Genomic DNA, 13,762 nt, shown 5'->3' with positions numbered 1-13,762 from the left:
TTCCTCTACAGTTTTTGCCCACTACAGCTCCCTCTAGTACCATGGAAGTCATTCCCTCATGTGTAGCAGATGTCCTATCATCCTGTCCCTTCTCCTTATCAGTGTTTTCCACATATTGCTTTCCTCTCCGATTCTTCGTAGAACCTCCTCATTTCTTACCTTATCAGTCCACCTAATTTTCAACATTCGTCTATAGCACCACATCTCAAATCCTTCGATTCTCTTCTGTTCCGGTTTTCCCACAGTCCATGTTTCACTAACATACAATGCTGTACTTCAGACGTACATCCTCAGAAATTTCTTACTCAAATTAAGGCCGGTATTTGATATTAGTAGACTTCTCTTGGCCAGAAATGCCTTTTTTGCCATAGCGAGTCTGCTTTTGATGTCCTCCTTGCTCCGTCCGCCATGGTTATTTTACTGCCTAGGTAGCAGAATTCCTTAACTTCATTGACTTCGTGACCATCAATCCTGATGTTAAGTTTCTCGCTGTTCTCATATCTACTACTTCTCATTACCTTCGTCTTTCTTCGATTTACTCTCAACCCATACTGTGTACTCATTAGACTGTTCATTCCGTTCAGCAGATCATTTAATTCTTCTTCACTTTCACCCAGGATAGCAATGTCATCAGCGAATCGTATCATTGATATCCTTTCACCTTGTATTTTAATTCCACTCCTGAACCTTTCTTTTATTTCCATCATTGCTTCCTCGATGTACAGATTGAAGAGTAGGGGCGAATGGCAACAGCCTTGTCTTACACCCTTCTTAATACGAGCACTTCGTTTTTGATCGTCCACTCTTATTATTCCCTCTTCGTTGTTGTACATATTGTATATGACCCGGCTCTCCCTATAGCTTACCCCTACTTTTTTCAGAATCTCGAACAGCTTGCACCATTTTATGTTGTCGAACGCTTTTTCCAGATCGACCAATCCTCTGAATGTGCCTTGATTTTTCTTCAGCCTTGCTTCCATTATTAGCCGTAACGTCAGAATTGCCTCTCTCGTGCCTTTACTTTTCCTAAAGCCAAACTGATCGTCACCTAGCGCATTATCAATTTTCTTTTCCATTCTTCTGTATATTATTCTTGTAAGCAGCTTCGATGCATGAGCTGTTAAGCTGCTTGTGCGATAATTCTCGCACTTGTCAGCTCTTGCCGTCTTCGGAATTGTGTGGATGATGCTTTTCCGAAAGTCAGATGGTATGTCGCCAGACTCATATATTCAACACACCAACGTGAATAGTCGTTTTGTTGCCACTTCCCCTAATGATTTTAGAAATTCTGATGGAATGTTATCTATCCCTTCTGCCTTATTTGACCGTAAGTTCTCCAAAGCTCTTTTAAATTCCGATTCTAATACTGGAACCCCAATCTCTTCTAAATCGACTCCTGTTTCTTCTTCTATCACATCAGACAAATCTTCACCCTCATAGCGGCTTTCAATGTATTCTTTCCAACTATCTGCTCTCTCCTCTGCATTTAACAGTGGAATTCCCGTTGCACTCTTAATGTTACCACCGTTGCTTTTAATGTCACCAAAGGTTGTTTTGACTTTCCTGTATGCTGAGTCTGTCCTTCCGATAATCATATCCTTTTCGATGTCTTCACATTTTTCCTTCAGCCATTTCGTCTTAGCTTCCCTGCACTTCCTATTTATTTCATTCCTCAGCGACTTGTATTTCTGTATTCCTGATTTTCCCGGAACATGTTTGTACTTTCTCCTTTCATCAATCAACTGAAGTATTTCTTCTGTTACCCATGGTTTCTTCGCAGCTACCTTCTTTGTACCTACGTTTTCCTTCCCAACTTCTGTGATGGCCCTTTTTAGAGACGTCCATTCCTCTTCAACTGTGTTGCCTACTGCGTTAGAGAACTTCAAACGTATGTCGTCATTCCTTAGAACTTCCGTATCCCACTTCTTTGCGTATTGATTCTTCCTGACTAATGTCTTGAACTTCAGCCTACTCTTCATCACTACTATATTGTGATCTGAGTCTATATCTGCTCCTGGGTACGCCTTACAATCCAGTATTTGATTTCGGAATCTCTGTCTGACCATGATGTAATCTAATCGAAATCTTCCCGTATCTCCCGGCTTTTTCCAAGTACACCTCCTCCTCTTGTGATTCTTGAACAGAGTATTCGCTATTACTAGCTGAAACTTGTTACAGAACTCAATTAGTCTTTCTCCTCTTTCATTCCTTGTCCCAAGCCCATATTCTCCTGTAACGTTTTCTTTTACTCCTTCCCCTACAACTGCATTCCAGTCTCCCATGACTATTAGATTTTCGTCCCCCTTTACATACTGCATTACCCTTTCAATATCCTCATACACTTTCTCTATCTGTTCATCTTCAGCTTGCGACGTCGGCATGTATACCTGAACTATCGTTGTCGGTGTTGGTCTGCTGTCGATTCTGATTTTTCTATTTGCCTGTAAGGAATTCGCGTTAGTATTTTGCAGCTGTGACTTATTAAACCGATAGTTCGGTAATTTTCACATCTGTCAACACTTGCTTTCCTTGGGATTGGAATTATTATATTCTTCTTGAAGTCTGATTGTGTTTCGCCTGTCTCATACATCTTGCTCAACAGGTGGTAGAGTTTTGTCAGGACTGGCGCACCCAAGGCCGTCAGTAGTTCCAATGGAATGTTGTCTACTCCCGGGGCCTTGCTGTAATTTGTAAAATACTGTCATGACAAAAAATTCCTTTTGCAGGCATAATGTATACACTTTGATGCAAATTATGTAAAAACAATTCCATATTTTCATCGGTCTCGACCGGAATCCCCCCTTGTCTCTCTTTGCACTAGGCGGATTTTCTTAGACAACTAGCTGGGTATCACTGGTTATAGTACAGCATGCAATTTCATCATAGATAACTGCATCACATGTGAAAAGCCTGATATTGCATCTGATACTGGCCGCTGAACCATCAGTGTGCAACATGAATATAAAATTTGGATACTACGTCAACATCGAAGGTGACTATTCAACCAGGATATCATGCAGTGAACATTCAGTCACAAACCTAGTCAGATGTCCCACAGGAACCCAATTTATTTAAAAGTTGTTAATGTACTGGACCATGAAATTTTCTGAAGGCAAGGAATATCATTCAGTCATGTTTACTTTGGTCATAGCACTGCGCTTACGATGTACAAAGAGCGCGAACTGAGTCTGGCATGATCAGTGTTTCCAGAACTCATGGCTGTCTTCATGAAAGCTTGATGCATCAGAATATTTGAACTCAGAACATATCCTGCAATGATGCTAGGTTTACATACGCTCTGTTACGAGTACCCATTACTAGTGTGTGAAACATCTACGAGAACGTGCTATGAGAACAGTTACAGTTTTTAAATAAAACAATCGTTGTGTGATCTTAGGATTACCTGACGAATTAACTGTTTGTGCTGTTCTCGGGTCTCCAGCTGGGTGGAGTCGTTTTCAAACCACTATATTTCGACAGCGTTCCTTGCCGTCATCTTCAGGTGATACCTGCAGACTCAGCGTCTCCGCTGAACTTCCTCCCCTTTATACTCTGATCGCCCCCCACCCCTTCCCCTCGTCCTGCCACACGTGGCGCTGCGTGGGGTGGTTGTGGGGAGGGGCGGGCTGCTGGCTGCTGGATGCGAACTGTGGACCATCAGATGCCCTGCGGCCTTCGTCGGGCGCGGAAGTCGTTTCGGGTTGACGTTGTTGCTCTGGGATGTCCCCTGTCAATATTGGTAGCAGACTTGTTTATGCAGGACTTCGAAGAGAAAGCACTGGAAACTGCAGCATTGAAGCCTATGTGCTTTTACAGATATGTTGATAACACATTTGTGATATGGCTGCATGGCAGAGAAAAACTTCAACAGTTTCTCCAACATCTGAATTCTCTGCATCTTAACATCAAATTCACCATGGAGGTGGGAGAGAATGGTGAACTCCCTTTTCTGGACGGTCTAGTCAAGCACAAAGAGGATAGCACTTGGGGACACAGTGTATACAGGAAAGAAACCCACACAGATCTGTGTCTCCACGCTACCAGCTGTCATCATCCTTCACAGCTTGAGGGTGTACTGTGAACACTGGTTCACAGGGCCCGCGCAATATCGGATGAGGAAAGCCTACAAGGAGAACTTAACCACCTTAAGGACGTTTTCGAGAAGAACAGTTACAACGAGAGTCAAATTCGATGTGCTTCCAGGCAGAATGCACAAGCCCAGCAAAGAGAGAACGGAGAGGACGAGAAGACAATGGGGTATCTGCCTTACGCCGGCAAAGTATCCAAAAAAATCGGCAGAATTCTGGCTCGGTGTAACATCAAATGTGTCTTCCGCCCACCTACGAAAACGCGTGCCCTGCTAGGTACAGTAAAAGATCACCTGGGGCTCCGCAAACCGGGTGTTTGCCGTATTCCGTGTAAATGTGGTAAGGCTTACATCGGGGAAACCGTACCGACAATCGAAGAAAGATTCCAGGAACACAGAAGGCACACTGAACTGAAGTAGCCCACACAATCTGCGGTTGCGGAGCATTACATGGGTACTGGAGATACTATGGAGTAAGCGAAAACGGAAGTTTTACGGCAGGCCTCGTCTTTTTTGGAGCTGTGTTCTGAAGGAGGCGATGGAAATACGTGTAGGTGTTGGTCTGATCAACAGAGACGCCAGGTTCAACCTCATCAAAGCCTGGGACCCAGCACTCAGCCAACTAAAAGCACAACGCCAACCCAAAGCGACTTCCGCGCCCGACGAAGGCCGCAGGGCATCTGATGGTCCACAGTTCGCATCCAGCAGCCAGCAGCCCGCCCCACCCCACCACCACCCCACGCAGCGCCGCGTGTGGCAGGACGCGGGGGAAGGTGTGGGGAGCGATCAGAATATAAAGGGGGAGGAGGTTCAGCGGAGATGCTCAGTCTGCAGGTATCACCTGAAGATGACGGCAAGGAACACTGTCGAAATATAGTGGTTTGAAAACGACTCCACCCAGCTGGAGACCCGAGAACAGCACAAACAAAACAAACGTTATTAACATTCCACATCTTCATTGTTAATGTCTACATATTTATCGCTCCAAATTGTAATGTATAACATGGCGGTGTATAAAGTAACTATGTCAGTTAGTAAGAAACAGCATGTTGTAATCGAGTTGTGAATCTGAAGAGCTCGTCAAGACAAGTAGCACTCCTCCTTCAGCATGACAATGCTGGACCACACACGAGCGCTGCGACGCCTGCTACAGTCCAGTGCGTTGAGGTCACGTGGGTTCACTTGTCATTGACCATCCCTCCTACAGCCCCCATTCGGTCGCGTCCGATTTTTATCTGTTTCCAAAACTCAAAGAACGCCTTCGAGAACTTCTTTCACTTTGATAGTAATCAAGTGGTACAACCAGAAGACAGGTTGCGGCTCCCTCAACAAAGTTAGACATCCTATGGTGACGGTATCAACAAACCGGTCCCGCTGGAAGAAATGTGTTCGTGGCCAAGGTGAATGTGCTGAGAAATAAATATGTAGACATGAAGAATAAAGATATACGATGTTAATAACCATTGTTTTCACATTAAGAAATTCGTAGGGATTATTTTCCAGCCCGCCCTCGTATATTAGTAACCGATTAAATCGGTTCATGATTCGCGGTTTATGGCGCTTGTTTCATGTTTCGCAGTCCCCCAGTTGCAGGTTGCATACACACAGAACAAAAGTTCGTACAATTGTTGACCGAATTTAAAAATTTAAAATGTTGCCTTGATCTACTCATTAAGAAGTATAACCTTATGTTGTAGGTTAGACACAATATACAAATATTACATTTGGAAACTGTACATCTGTCTCTAGGCAACGTAACTCACTAGATGCAAATTACCTAGACTGCATTTATCCAGTATTTGAGGATGGGTATACTAAGCGATTTTCATCAAACGCTAATTATAATTGCAAATCTTTTCTGAACCTATCCTCGCTTACACGCTTAATGTTAGATATTGAACACATCAACTATTTATAAAGCAATTAGACTTTTGAAGCTGTTTTACATGTAAAAGTTCACGTCTTTAAAGAATGGGAAGTCCTACTGGTAGGATATTGACATATTTAGTTCTTAGGTCAGCTTGCAATTCTTTCTCTGATTATCTGAGTGGCACGATGGGCGATCATTTTGTGATCGATTTTAGGCCATTATTATTATTATTAATATGTGTAATTGGGTCCTACTGGATAACGCAAAGCTTCTTGATTCTTTTTTCTTTTTTTCCACACTACTTTCATTTTTTCTGCATGGGCTCTCTTCCTTTCCTCTGTCCATTATGTTGCTGCTTTCTTTGGAGCTTCATTCTCTAACTTAACTTCCCATCTGTCAGCTTTCTGCTTAAATATCTTTCTGTCCAAAATATCTGAATAATTTATCTGAGCTTTTTGTAGGTCTTTTTTGACCGCTTGTATCTCAGTACTTTGACGAGATTGTAATCTATAGGCCTCTTCTGTTTGCTTTGGCCCTAGTATCTTTGTGTTTTTTCTTTTGTTTCTTTGTTTTTGTTTTTAGGTAACCTTTTATGCGGACTATCAGTGTTTCACTGGAATACAGGACTTCAGGTTTTAATACTGTATTATGGTGCCTAATTTTAGTGCTTTTCGACAAGCATTTTTTATAGTACACCTTGTAGATTTTTCCATAGGCTCTCTTTAGTTTTTGGAGGCGAATGTCTTGTGCTAAATTCTCTCGCCCCGTAAGTTCAAGAACTTCACCTAAGCATTTAAAATATGAGACTCTATTGATATGACCATATTTTGTAGTCAAGTTTTGGGTGTCAGTTTTTGAGCTGATGGACTCAGGCGTTAGGAAAAATATTTGCAGAGCAACTTTCTCTGCCCATTCCTGAAGGGTTTCAACCTGTTCAATTGCTATTAGCTCATAATCCACTAGTAAGGCTAAGTTGTCAGCAAAAGCTAAACGTGATATTATTAAAAATGGTTTGTTATTTCAGTCTTTGATCACAATGTAAAGTCCTTTGACGATGACCGGTTTCAGTCAGTAATGACCATCTTCAAATCAGTTCTACACCATGTCCTAATGTGATAAAGCCGTAACGGCATCGTCAAAACTTATACTCTCAGCAAAGCATCGTCACGTAGAACTGGCCAGTTGCAAAATGAAATTCTGATGTTATACTTGACTCGCCCCATTTGTATAGGTTTCCAGCAATTTTTATTCTTCAATTCCTTTTCCCATTCGCGGATGACCTTGTCCAAGACAAGGCTGAATAGGAGAGGAGACACACCGTCACCTTGTCGGACGGCAGTTTCGATCAAGAAGGGCTCGGATATTTCACCCGTGACTTTCACCTTGGAGGTAGTATCGGTCAGTGTTTCTTTGACGAGGTTAATGGTGTTTGGATATAACCCTTGTTCTTCCAGAATACCAAAAAGTGCTTGTGTGTATGCCTTTCTAAAGACAACAAACGTGCAAAGTATTTGGCTGTTTCTGACTGCTTTGTTTTTCAGCACGGTTTTTAGGCCACTATGGTATTTAGTAATCCTTCTATGCCCAGAACGTAAAGAAATACCCAAACAAATCATTAAACATAATGCTTAAACGGACTTGTTTCATACAGTTACGAGAGGCAACATGGAAGTGTTCCCTGAAACATGAAATTAACATCTGTATGTATGACTCACACAAACGCCAAGGAATGTCAGTCACAATGTTCAGGTTCAAACTAGTGTCTATGCACTTACAAGGAGACGGCACGAGCGTAGCGTCGGGAATTTGTCCGCAATTTCGTGTGGTGAAAGAGGACCCCTAACACCACACGTGGTTAAAGTATTAGGACGTACTATTTGGAAAATCCCGAGAAAAATCGATCCAAAATTTCTTAGTATAAAATGTTAGTCCACTGCCGAGCCGCCGTCTGGACGACATGGTCGCCGGCACGGTAGCACAGCGTGTTCGGTCAGAGGGTTAGCTGCCCTCTGTGATAATAATAATAAAAAAAACTGAGTGAATGGTTCAATAACGAAATTCAACGGGCATCAGATGACGTCCGACACGAACAATTGAAACGAACAATAACGAACAAAATGTGATTAAAAAAACATGGTTAGCGCTCGGACCGTTATGCCAAAGGTCTCGGGTTCGATTCCTCCTCCAGCACTTCCTTTTTTTCTTCTGTTGCTTGCAAAATTGCAGCGCAATGTTACAGGAGAATCGTGAAATTAATTCCCGGGAAGATTGTATAAAAATTCATTCTATGAACACCATCAATTATCGTCACCAATATTCCGAGACATGATTCAATATGCCTAGTTTGCCTCAAAATTGTCAGAAACTGGAAACATTTTCGTAAATGTTAATGGGGCTTTTTTTTGTACAGATTTATTGCAGACGCCCTGTGATTGTAAAAAATCCGCTTTTATATGTTGCGCAATATGTCGCAAAAATTCTTGCTTTGTTTCTTTTTTTACGATAATTACTACTGCAGTTCTTGTTTATAATTATTGTATGTATAAAAATTGAATGTTTTCCAATTGACTTTGTTATACTGATTAAAAAGGCAATGTTTCTTCTCATATACTTTACAATGAAAAATGGAAATTGCGCAAAAAGAAAATAATTTTTATTCAATAATGAAAATAATTTGTTAAAGGTAATGTAGGTTTGGGAAACTTTCTGAATAATTGGTAGAATAACCAAAGAAAATGAAACAGAAGAAAAAAAGAAAGTGCCAGAGAGGAATCGAACACGGGACCTCTGGCGTAATAATCCGAGCCCTAAACACCTACGCCAGACGGCTGCTCGTCAGTGTACTAATATTTAATACTCGTAAATCACCCGGGATTTTCCGGGTAGTGCGTCCTAATACTTTAACCACGTGAGGTGTTAGGGGTCCCCTTTCACCACACGAAATTGCCGACAAATCCCCGACCACACAGCCGTGCCATCTCCTTGTTAGAACTAATCACTTACACAAAGGCCACAGAATGTCAGTCACAACGTTCAGATTCAAACTAATGTCTATGCACTTAGTACTAAATTCTAACTAGCGCAAAATGGTTTTGTGTGCTTCGAACAAGGTTAAGTTTCTTTCGAAGAGGGAACATCGATTTGTCAATATGAGGCAGGTGTGTAAGGAAGTGACGAGGACACTGGAAGGCTCTACTCACGCCGCCCCTTGCTCTGGCTGGCGCCGTTCGCCTCCCCTTCCTCAGGCGCCAGCTCTCCGCGGCGGGCCTGCATCATGAGGTGGATCATGTCGTGGCGCACGATGCCCTGCTCCTCTCGCGCTTTCATAGTCTCGGTCAACATGGTCCTGAAGAACTCCACTGCTTTCATGTTGACGAACTGTGCACCTAATAACTGTCGCATGCAAAAATAAATAAATAAATAGATCATATGAAACAATGCCGTTCTAGAGACCTTCTCAAACATTACATGCAGACTGAAACGAAGAATGAAAACTTGTATCAAGGCTGGAATCTGATCTCCTGCTGGCTGGGCAGATGCGCCAACCACTACACCACCGTACGGACAGCTGCAGCACGTATCCCTCCTCAGTCCAACTTCCCATTCACGTCGCAGCCCACTTGGTATTCTCCCCTAAGCTAGAAAATCATTGCAGAGGCTCACTAATACTACAGGAATAGCACCTCGACATCGGACAAAACCCAAGAACAGATGCCAGGGTGATGTAAAGGTTAGCGCATCTGTCTAGCCAACAGGGGCCCCGGGTATGAATACTGGCCTTGGTACAAACTCTTATTCGTCGCTTCAATCTGCATATACAGAAAATAAATAAATACAACCACAAGGAATACAAGTAGTCACATACAATTAAATTAGTAACAACTTAATGTGCATAACATACCTGCATAAGCCTTGGCACTAGCATGTATCCAATTACCGTTCCCGATTTGATTGTCGTCAGCTCACGGCCCGTTGTGTAGAATGTGTTGTTTGGTTCTGCCAAGGAGTCCACCTTTACTCCAAATGCAGTCGTCGCAATGACATCATTGGTCACGCGTGTGAATAGGTCCTTCATCTCCAGTGTCAATACCCGATTTTCTCCAGAAGGAACTGCAACGTAATTACATACCGAATCACTAACTTTCTTCCCTAATTTATGTAGCTAGCTGGATGCCGTAACTTGCGACTGAGTCCCAGGTCTGATTTGACAGTGTCGAATGAAATTAAAGGTTAAGATAATACGAAAACTTATTATAGCTAACTGAAGAAAAGGGGTAAGAATCGTAAGTGTGAATTTTCCCGTCAAATGCTCCTAGTATCTCACAAGCGTCGAGACGTAGTGGAGGAGATCACCCAACCATCGCTGCCCTTTTATTGTCGAGGCAACAAAACACAATAGGAAAAAGGATTAACCCCCTTTATATAATAAACAGATTGTACCTCCAAGTGTGACAAAAGTGTGTCGACTATTATGTTCTATTGCAAATAACATTTACACGCTGACGATCCTCAGTTATACCTAAGTGCAAAATCAAAAAAATCTGAGAGCAGCTGTCCAGAACGTAAATGCTTACTTACTTGCTTCATAAGAATGGGTGCAGAATATGGGTGTAACCATCTAAACGCAAGCAGTCTTAGTCACTCAAAAAGACTCCAAAAATCTGTTCCACACTTAATCCGAAACAGCACAGAAATACGCATTTCTTTTTCTGAAAAGAATTTGGGGATAATTCTGAACCATCACTTAGACAGGGCAGAACACAATTGCAGTTTGAAAGAAGGTGTCAGCATCACTTCATTCCCCTCATAAATATAACAAAGCATTTCCTTTCCAGCTTAAAACGGAAACTTTTAAAGTCTCTAATACTCGGCACCCTTGATCATGATGATCCTATTCTCCAAGGACTTTCGTATGAGAGCTCATGTCGCTGCAATTGGCGGTGAACGCTTGTGTGCGATATTTTTGTGATGTACACTATTCCGACCACATCACTCATATCCTGCCTATGAACCGTTATTATTACTACTTACCGATAAACGTAGATATTCTCACACGCTGCGCTTGCTATCTCGTCCACTCAATCATTGGGCTCCTTCCTATTTATCTTTGCCCCTTATGTTACTGTCTGAACAACTTACTTGAAACACTCGTTGTCAACAAAATAATATCCATCTGTAACACTACACAACACTGCTATGTCCTCTTAACATTTTCTGTCCCAGGAACCCGAATTTCGAACAATCGTCCTCATAATATGAGAGAAATGGAAATCTTTCAAGACAGCTAATGACCCACCATGTATCACAATAACTATCTCTTCTTGCAGCTCAGTCAACGCTCCCATCCCCTCCCCTTTCGTCTCCGCTAATCTACTGAGTTCTCTGCTGAGATTCTATTACTTCCTAATAGTCATTGTCACTATCTTTACAGTCATCCCCTCTTTCATCATCCCTTCTACTTCTTCTAACACTAAACAAGGTTTCAAAAGTGCTAAACAAAGCAGCTTAGCTCTTAATGCCTACATTTTATCATAATAATAATAATAACTATTATTATTAGTATTGCTAATTATTATTATTTTTTCAGATTAGATTAGATTAGATTTACTTTCATTCCAATTGATCCATAGTTAGGAGGTCCTCCAGGATGTAGAACATGTCAGAAAAGCAACAATACATGACAGATATTTACAACTCAAACAAATAAGCTAATGTACCATTCCACAGGTCCTAAGTGTAATGATCGTCATTTTTAATGAACACTATATGAAAGAATCATTTTATAAATACTAAAGCACTGAATTTAAAATACAAAAGTTTTATTTATTTATTTATAAGGTAATAAACGTGTAATACAACTACTATAATACTTATTTACAATGAACACATTACAGCACTGAAATTGTGCAGATGTTATATTGTACTTCCTACATTAAAAAAATCATTAATTGTGAATTTTGAATTGATGTAAGAAGGAAGAAGAAAAATGTAATAATTTAAGGACATTCTTGTAACAGGCAAAGAACTGCCAAAATCTTAATATAAGAAACTCATGAAAATGTACCCACAGGATTTGAAATCATTTGTGTTGCAATAAACATTTTGCATCAACATTAGTCAGTCATCATCATAAATGGTCCACATAGAAAGAAAATGAAACAAATGAATACTTTCAAAATAAAGCTTGGCCACAGCATTGAACAGTGCTCTTCTGGAGGGATTTAACAGGGCTCTTTCAAACATATAGCAGACTCCAATATTAGAACTTATTTTTCAGTACATCTATGCAAGATTGTAGAAACATTGTGTTTGCTTTAACTTAGTTTGAATTTTTACTTTTTTACATTTCTTAGTGCTACTTTACCACCTATGGATTTACAAATTTTAACTTACATGAATTGTCATAGGATTTAATAAGTTTTTCAGTTTCAGCAGATGATTCAAATTTGTACTTGAAAATCTTTTATTGAAATCCTTAACGTTATAAATAGATTTTTAAGGTTAGACTGAACGTATGAATGAGGCATAGTGTTTTTGTTTTTACAGGAGATGCCGTGCAGTGGAAACTGATAAATCAGTGTATGTCCTTCATTTGAATACACTAAAAATAGAAGACAGTGTAGTGAGTGCTGAGATACAGAACACACAGAACTTGGTAAAATTCAAATTTGAGTTGTTTTCCTTGTCAGATGCAACTTTCCGCATGAAAATAAATGAATTGTCACCATTGAAACCACGCTATGAAGTTGAACATGTCTTAGTTGGTGAACCTCAGCTAGAAAGGTGACTGATATTCTAATGGAAAACATTATTTATTACAAACAATTTAATTCAGTCTTTGTCAGTAATGTCTTAATAATTACTTGTAAATATTTGTATGCTTCAGGCTTGAAGTTAAAGAAAGAGCAGCAGAGTATGTCGTCGTCTCATCTGGCAACATAAAAGCAAAAATTTATGGAACACCATTCAGAGTTGATTTCTATCATGGAGACAGCTTAGCAATTACTGCTAATGCTAAAGGCTTAATGAAATTTGAACACATTCGCATTAAACCTGAAAGGTAAGGTGTGACAGTACTTGGAACTCTCTTCATGTGTGTATAGCTGCATTGATATTAGCCAAAAGATGCCTTGTTTGGTCTGTCACCAGATTTTAATTTCCATTTTTCTTCTCACTTTGTTGTGTTTCATCCTCTTGCTGTGTAATATTTATTTTCAGATATCTAAAAGTTTTAGAAAGTCTGAAGAATTTAGGATCAGCATATTTTCCACAAAATACTGTACTATACTACAGGGCAGTGAAAGTGGCAGCTGGGATGGGTATGTCAGTTCTCCCATCTCTCAACTTCCATCCATTTCCAAGTATCAGTAGAAGCCTTTGGGCTAGTCTGGCGTGGCCTGTGACTCAAAAGCTCACACTGTGGCCACAGCGTTATTTTTGCCACAGATGACACTCAGGTGTCATTGTAAGAAGCAATATCTATCAAACGCACCTGTTGTCAAGAATTTTTATATAGTTAGACTGTGCTTAATTCATTCATTCTGCTGCTGGCATTGCTTTGCCACTTTGTTGCTGTCCACTGTCCATTTGCTATCCACTGTGCAGTTGGTTTTACTGAGAAATTCATCAATACAGTAGAAGGAGTTGGCCACCAATAAATCCTTTAGGCTTCTCTTAAACTGAATTTCGTTGGTTGTTAAGCTTTTTATGGTTGCTGGTAAGTTACTGAAAATGTGTTCCTGAATAATGCACACCTTTTTGTACAAGACTAAGTGACTTTAAATCCTTGTGAAGATTATTCTTAT

General features: G+C 40.6%; 1 protein-coding gene across 3 annotated transcripts in view; it reads right to left on the bottom strand.

The window, feature by feature from the left end:
- Positions 1–13,762, bottom strand: part of LOC126335584 (cytochrome P450 9e2-like) — a 99,043-nt gene that overhangs the window by 44,900 nt on the left and 40,381 nt on the right. For all 3 annotated transcript variants that reach the window (XM_049999017.1, XM_049999018.1, XM_049999019.1), the window contains exons 4-5: positions 9,859–10,067; positions 9,158–9,350 (exon numbers count right to left, since the gene is read on the bottom strand). In XM_049999017.1, coding sequence (XP_049854974.1) covers positions 9,158–9,350; positions 9,859–10,067 — 402 coding nt within the window. The remainder of the gene's footprint in view (positions 1–9,157; positions 9,351–9,858; positions 10,068–13,762) is intronic.

Source organism: Schistocerca gregaria, chromosome 2 (genome assembly GCF_023897955.1).
Source record: "Schistocerca gregaria isolate iqSchGreg1 chromosome 2, iqSchGreg1.2, whole genome shotgun sequence".
NCBI classification, from domain to species: Eukaryota; Metazoa; Arthropoda; class Insecta; order Orthoptera; family Acrididae; genus Schistocerca; species Schistocerca gregaria.
This window is presented reverse-complemented; position numbering and strand designations above follow the sequence as displayed.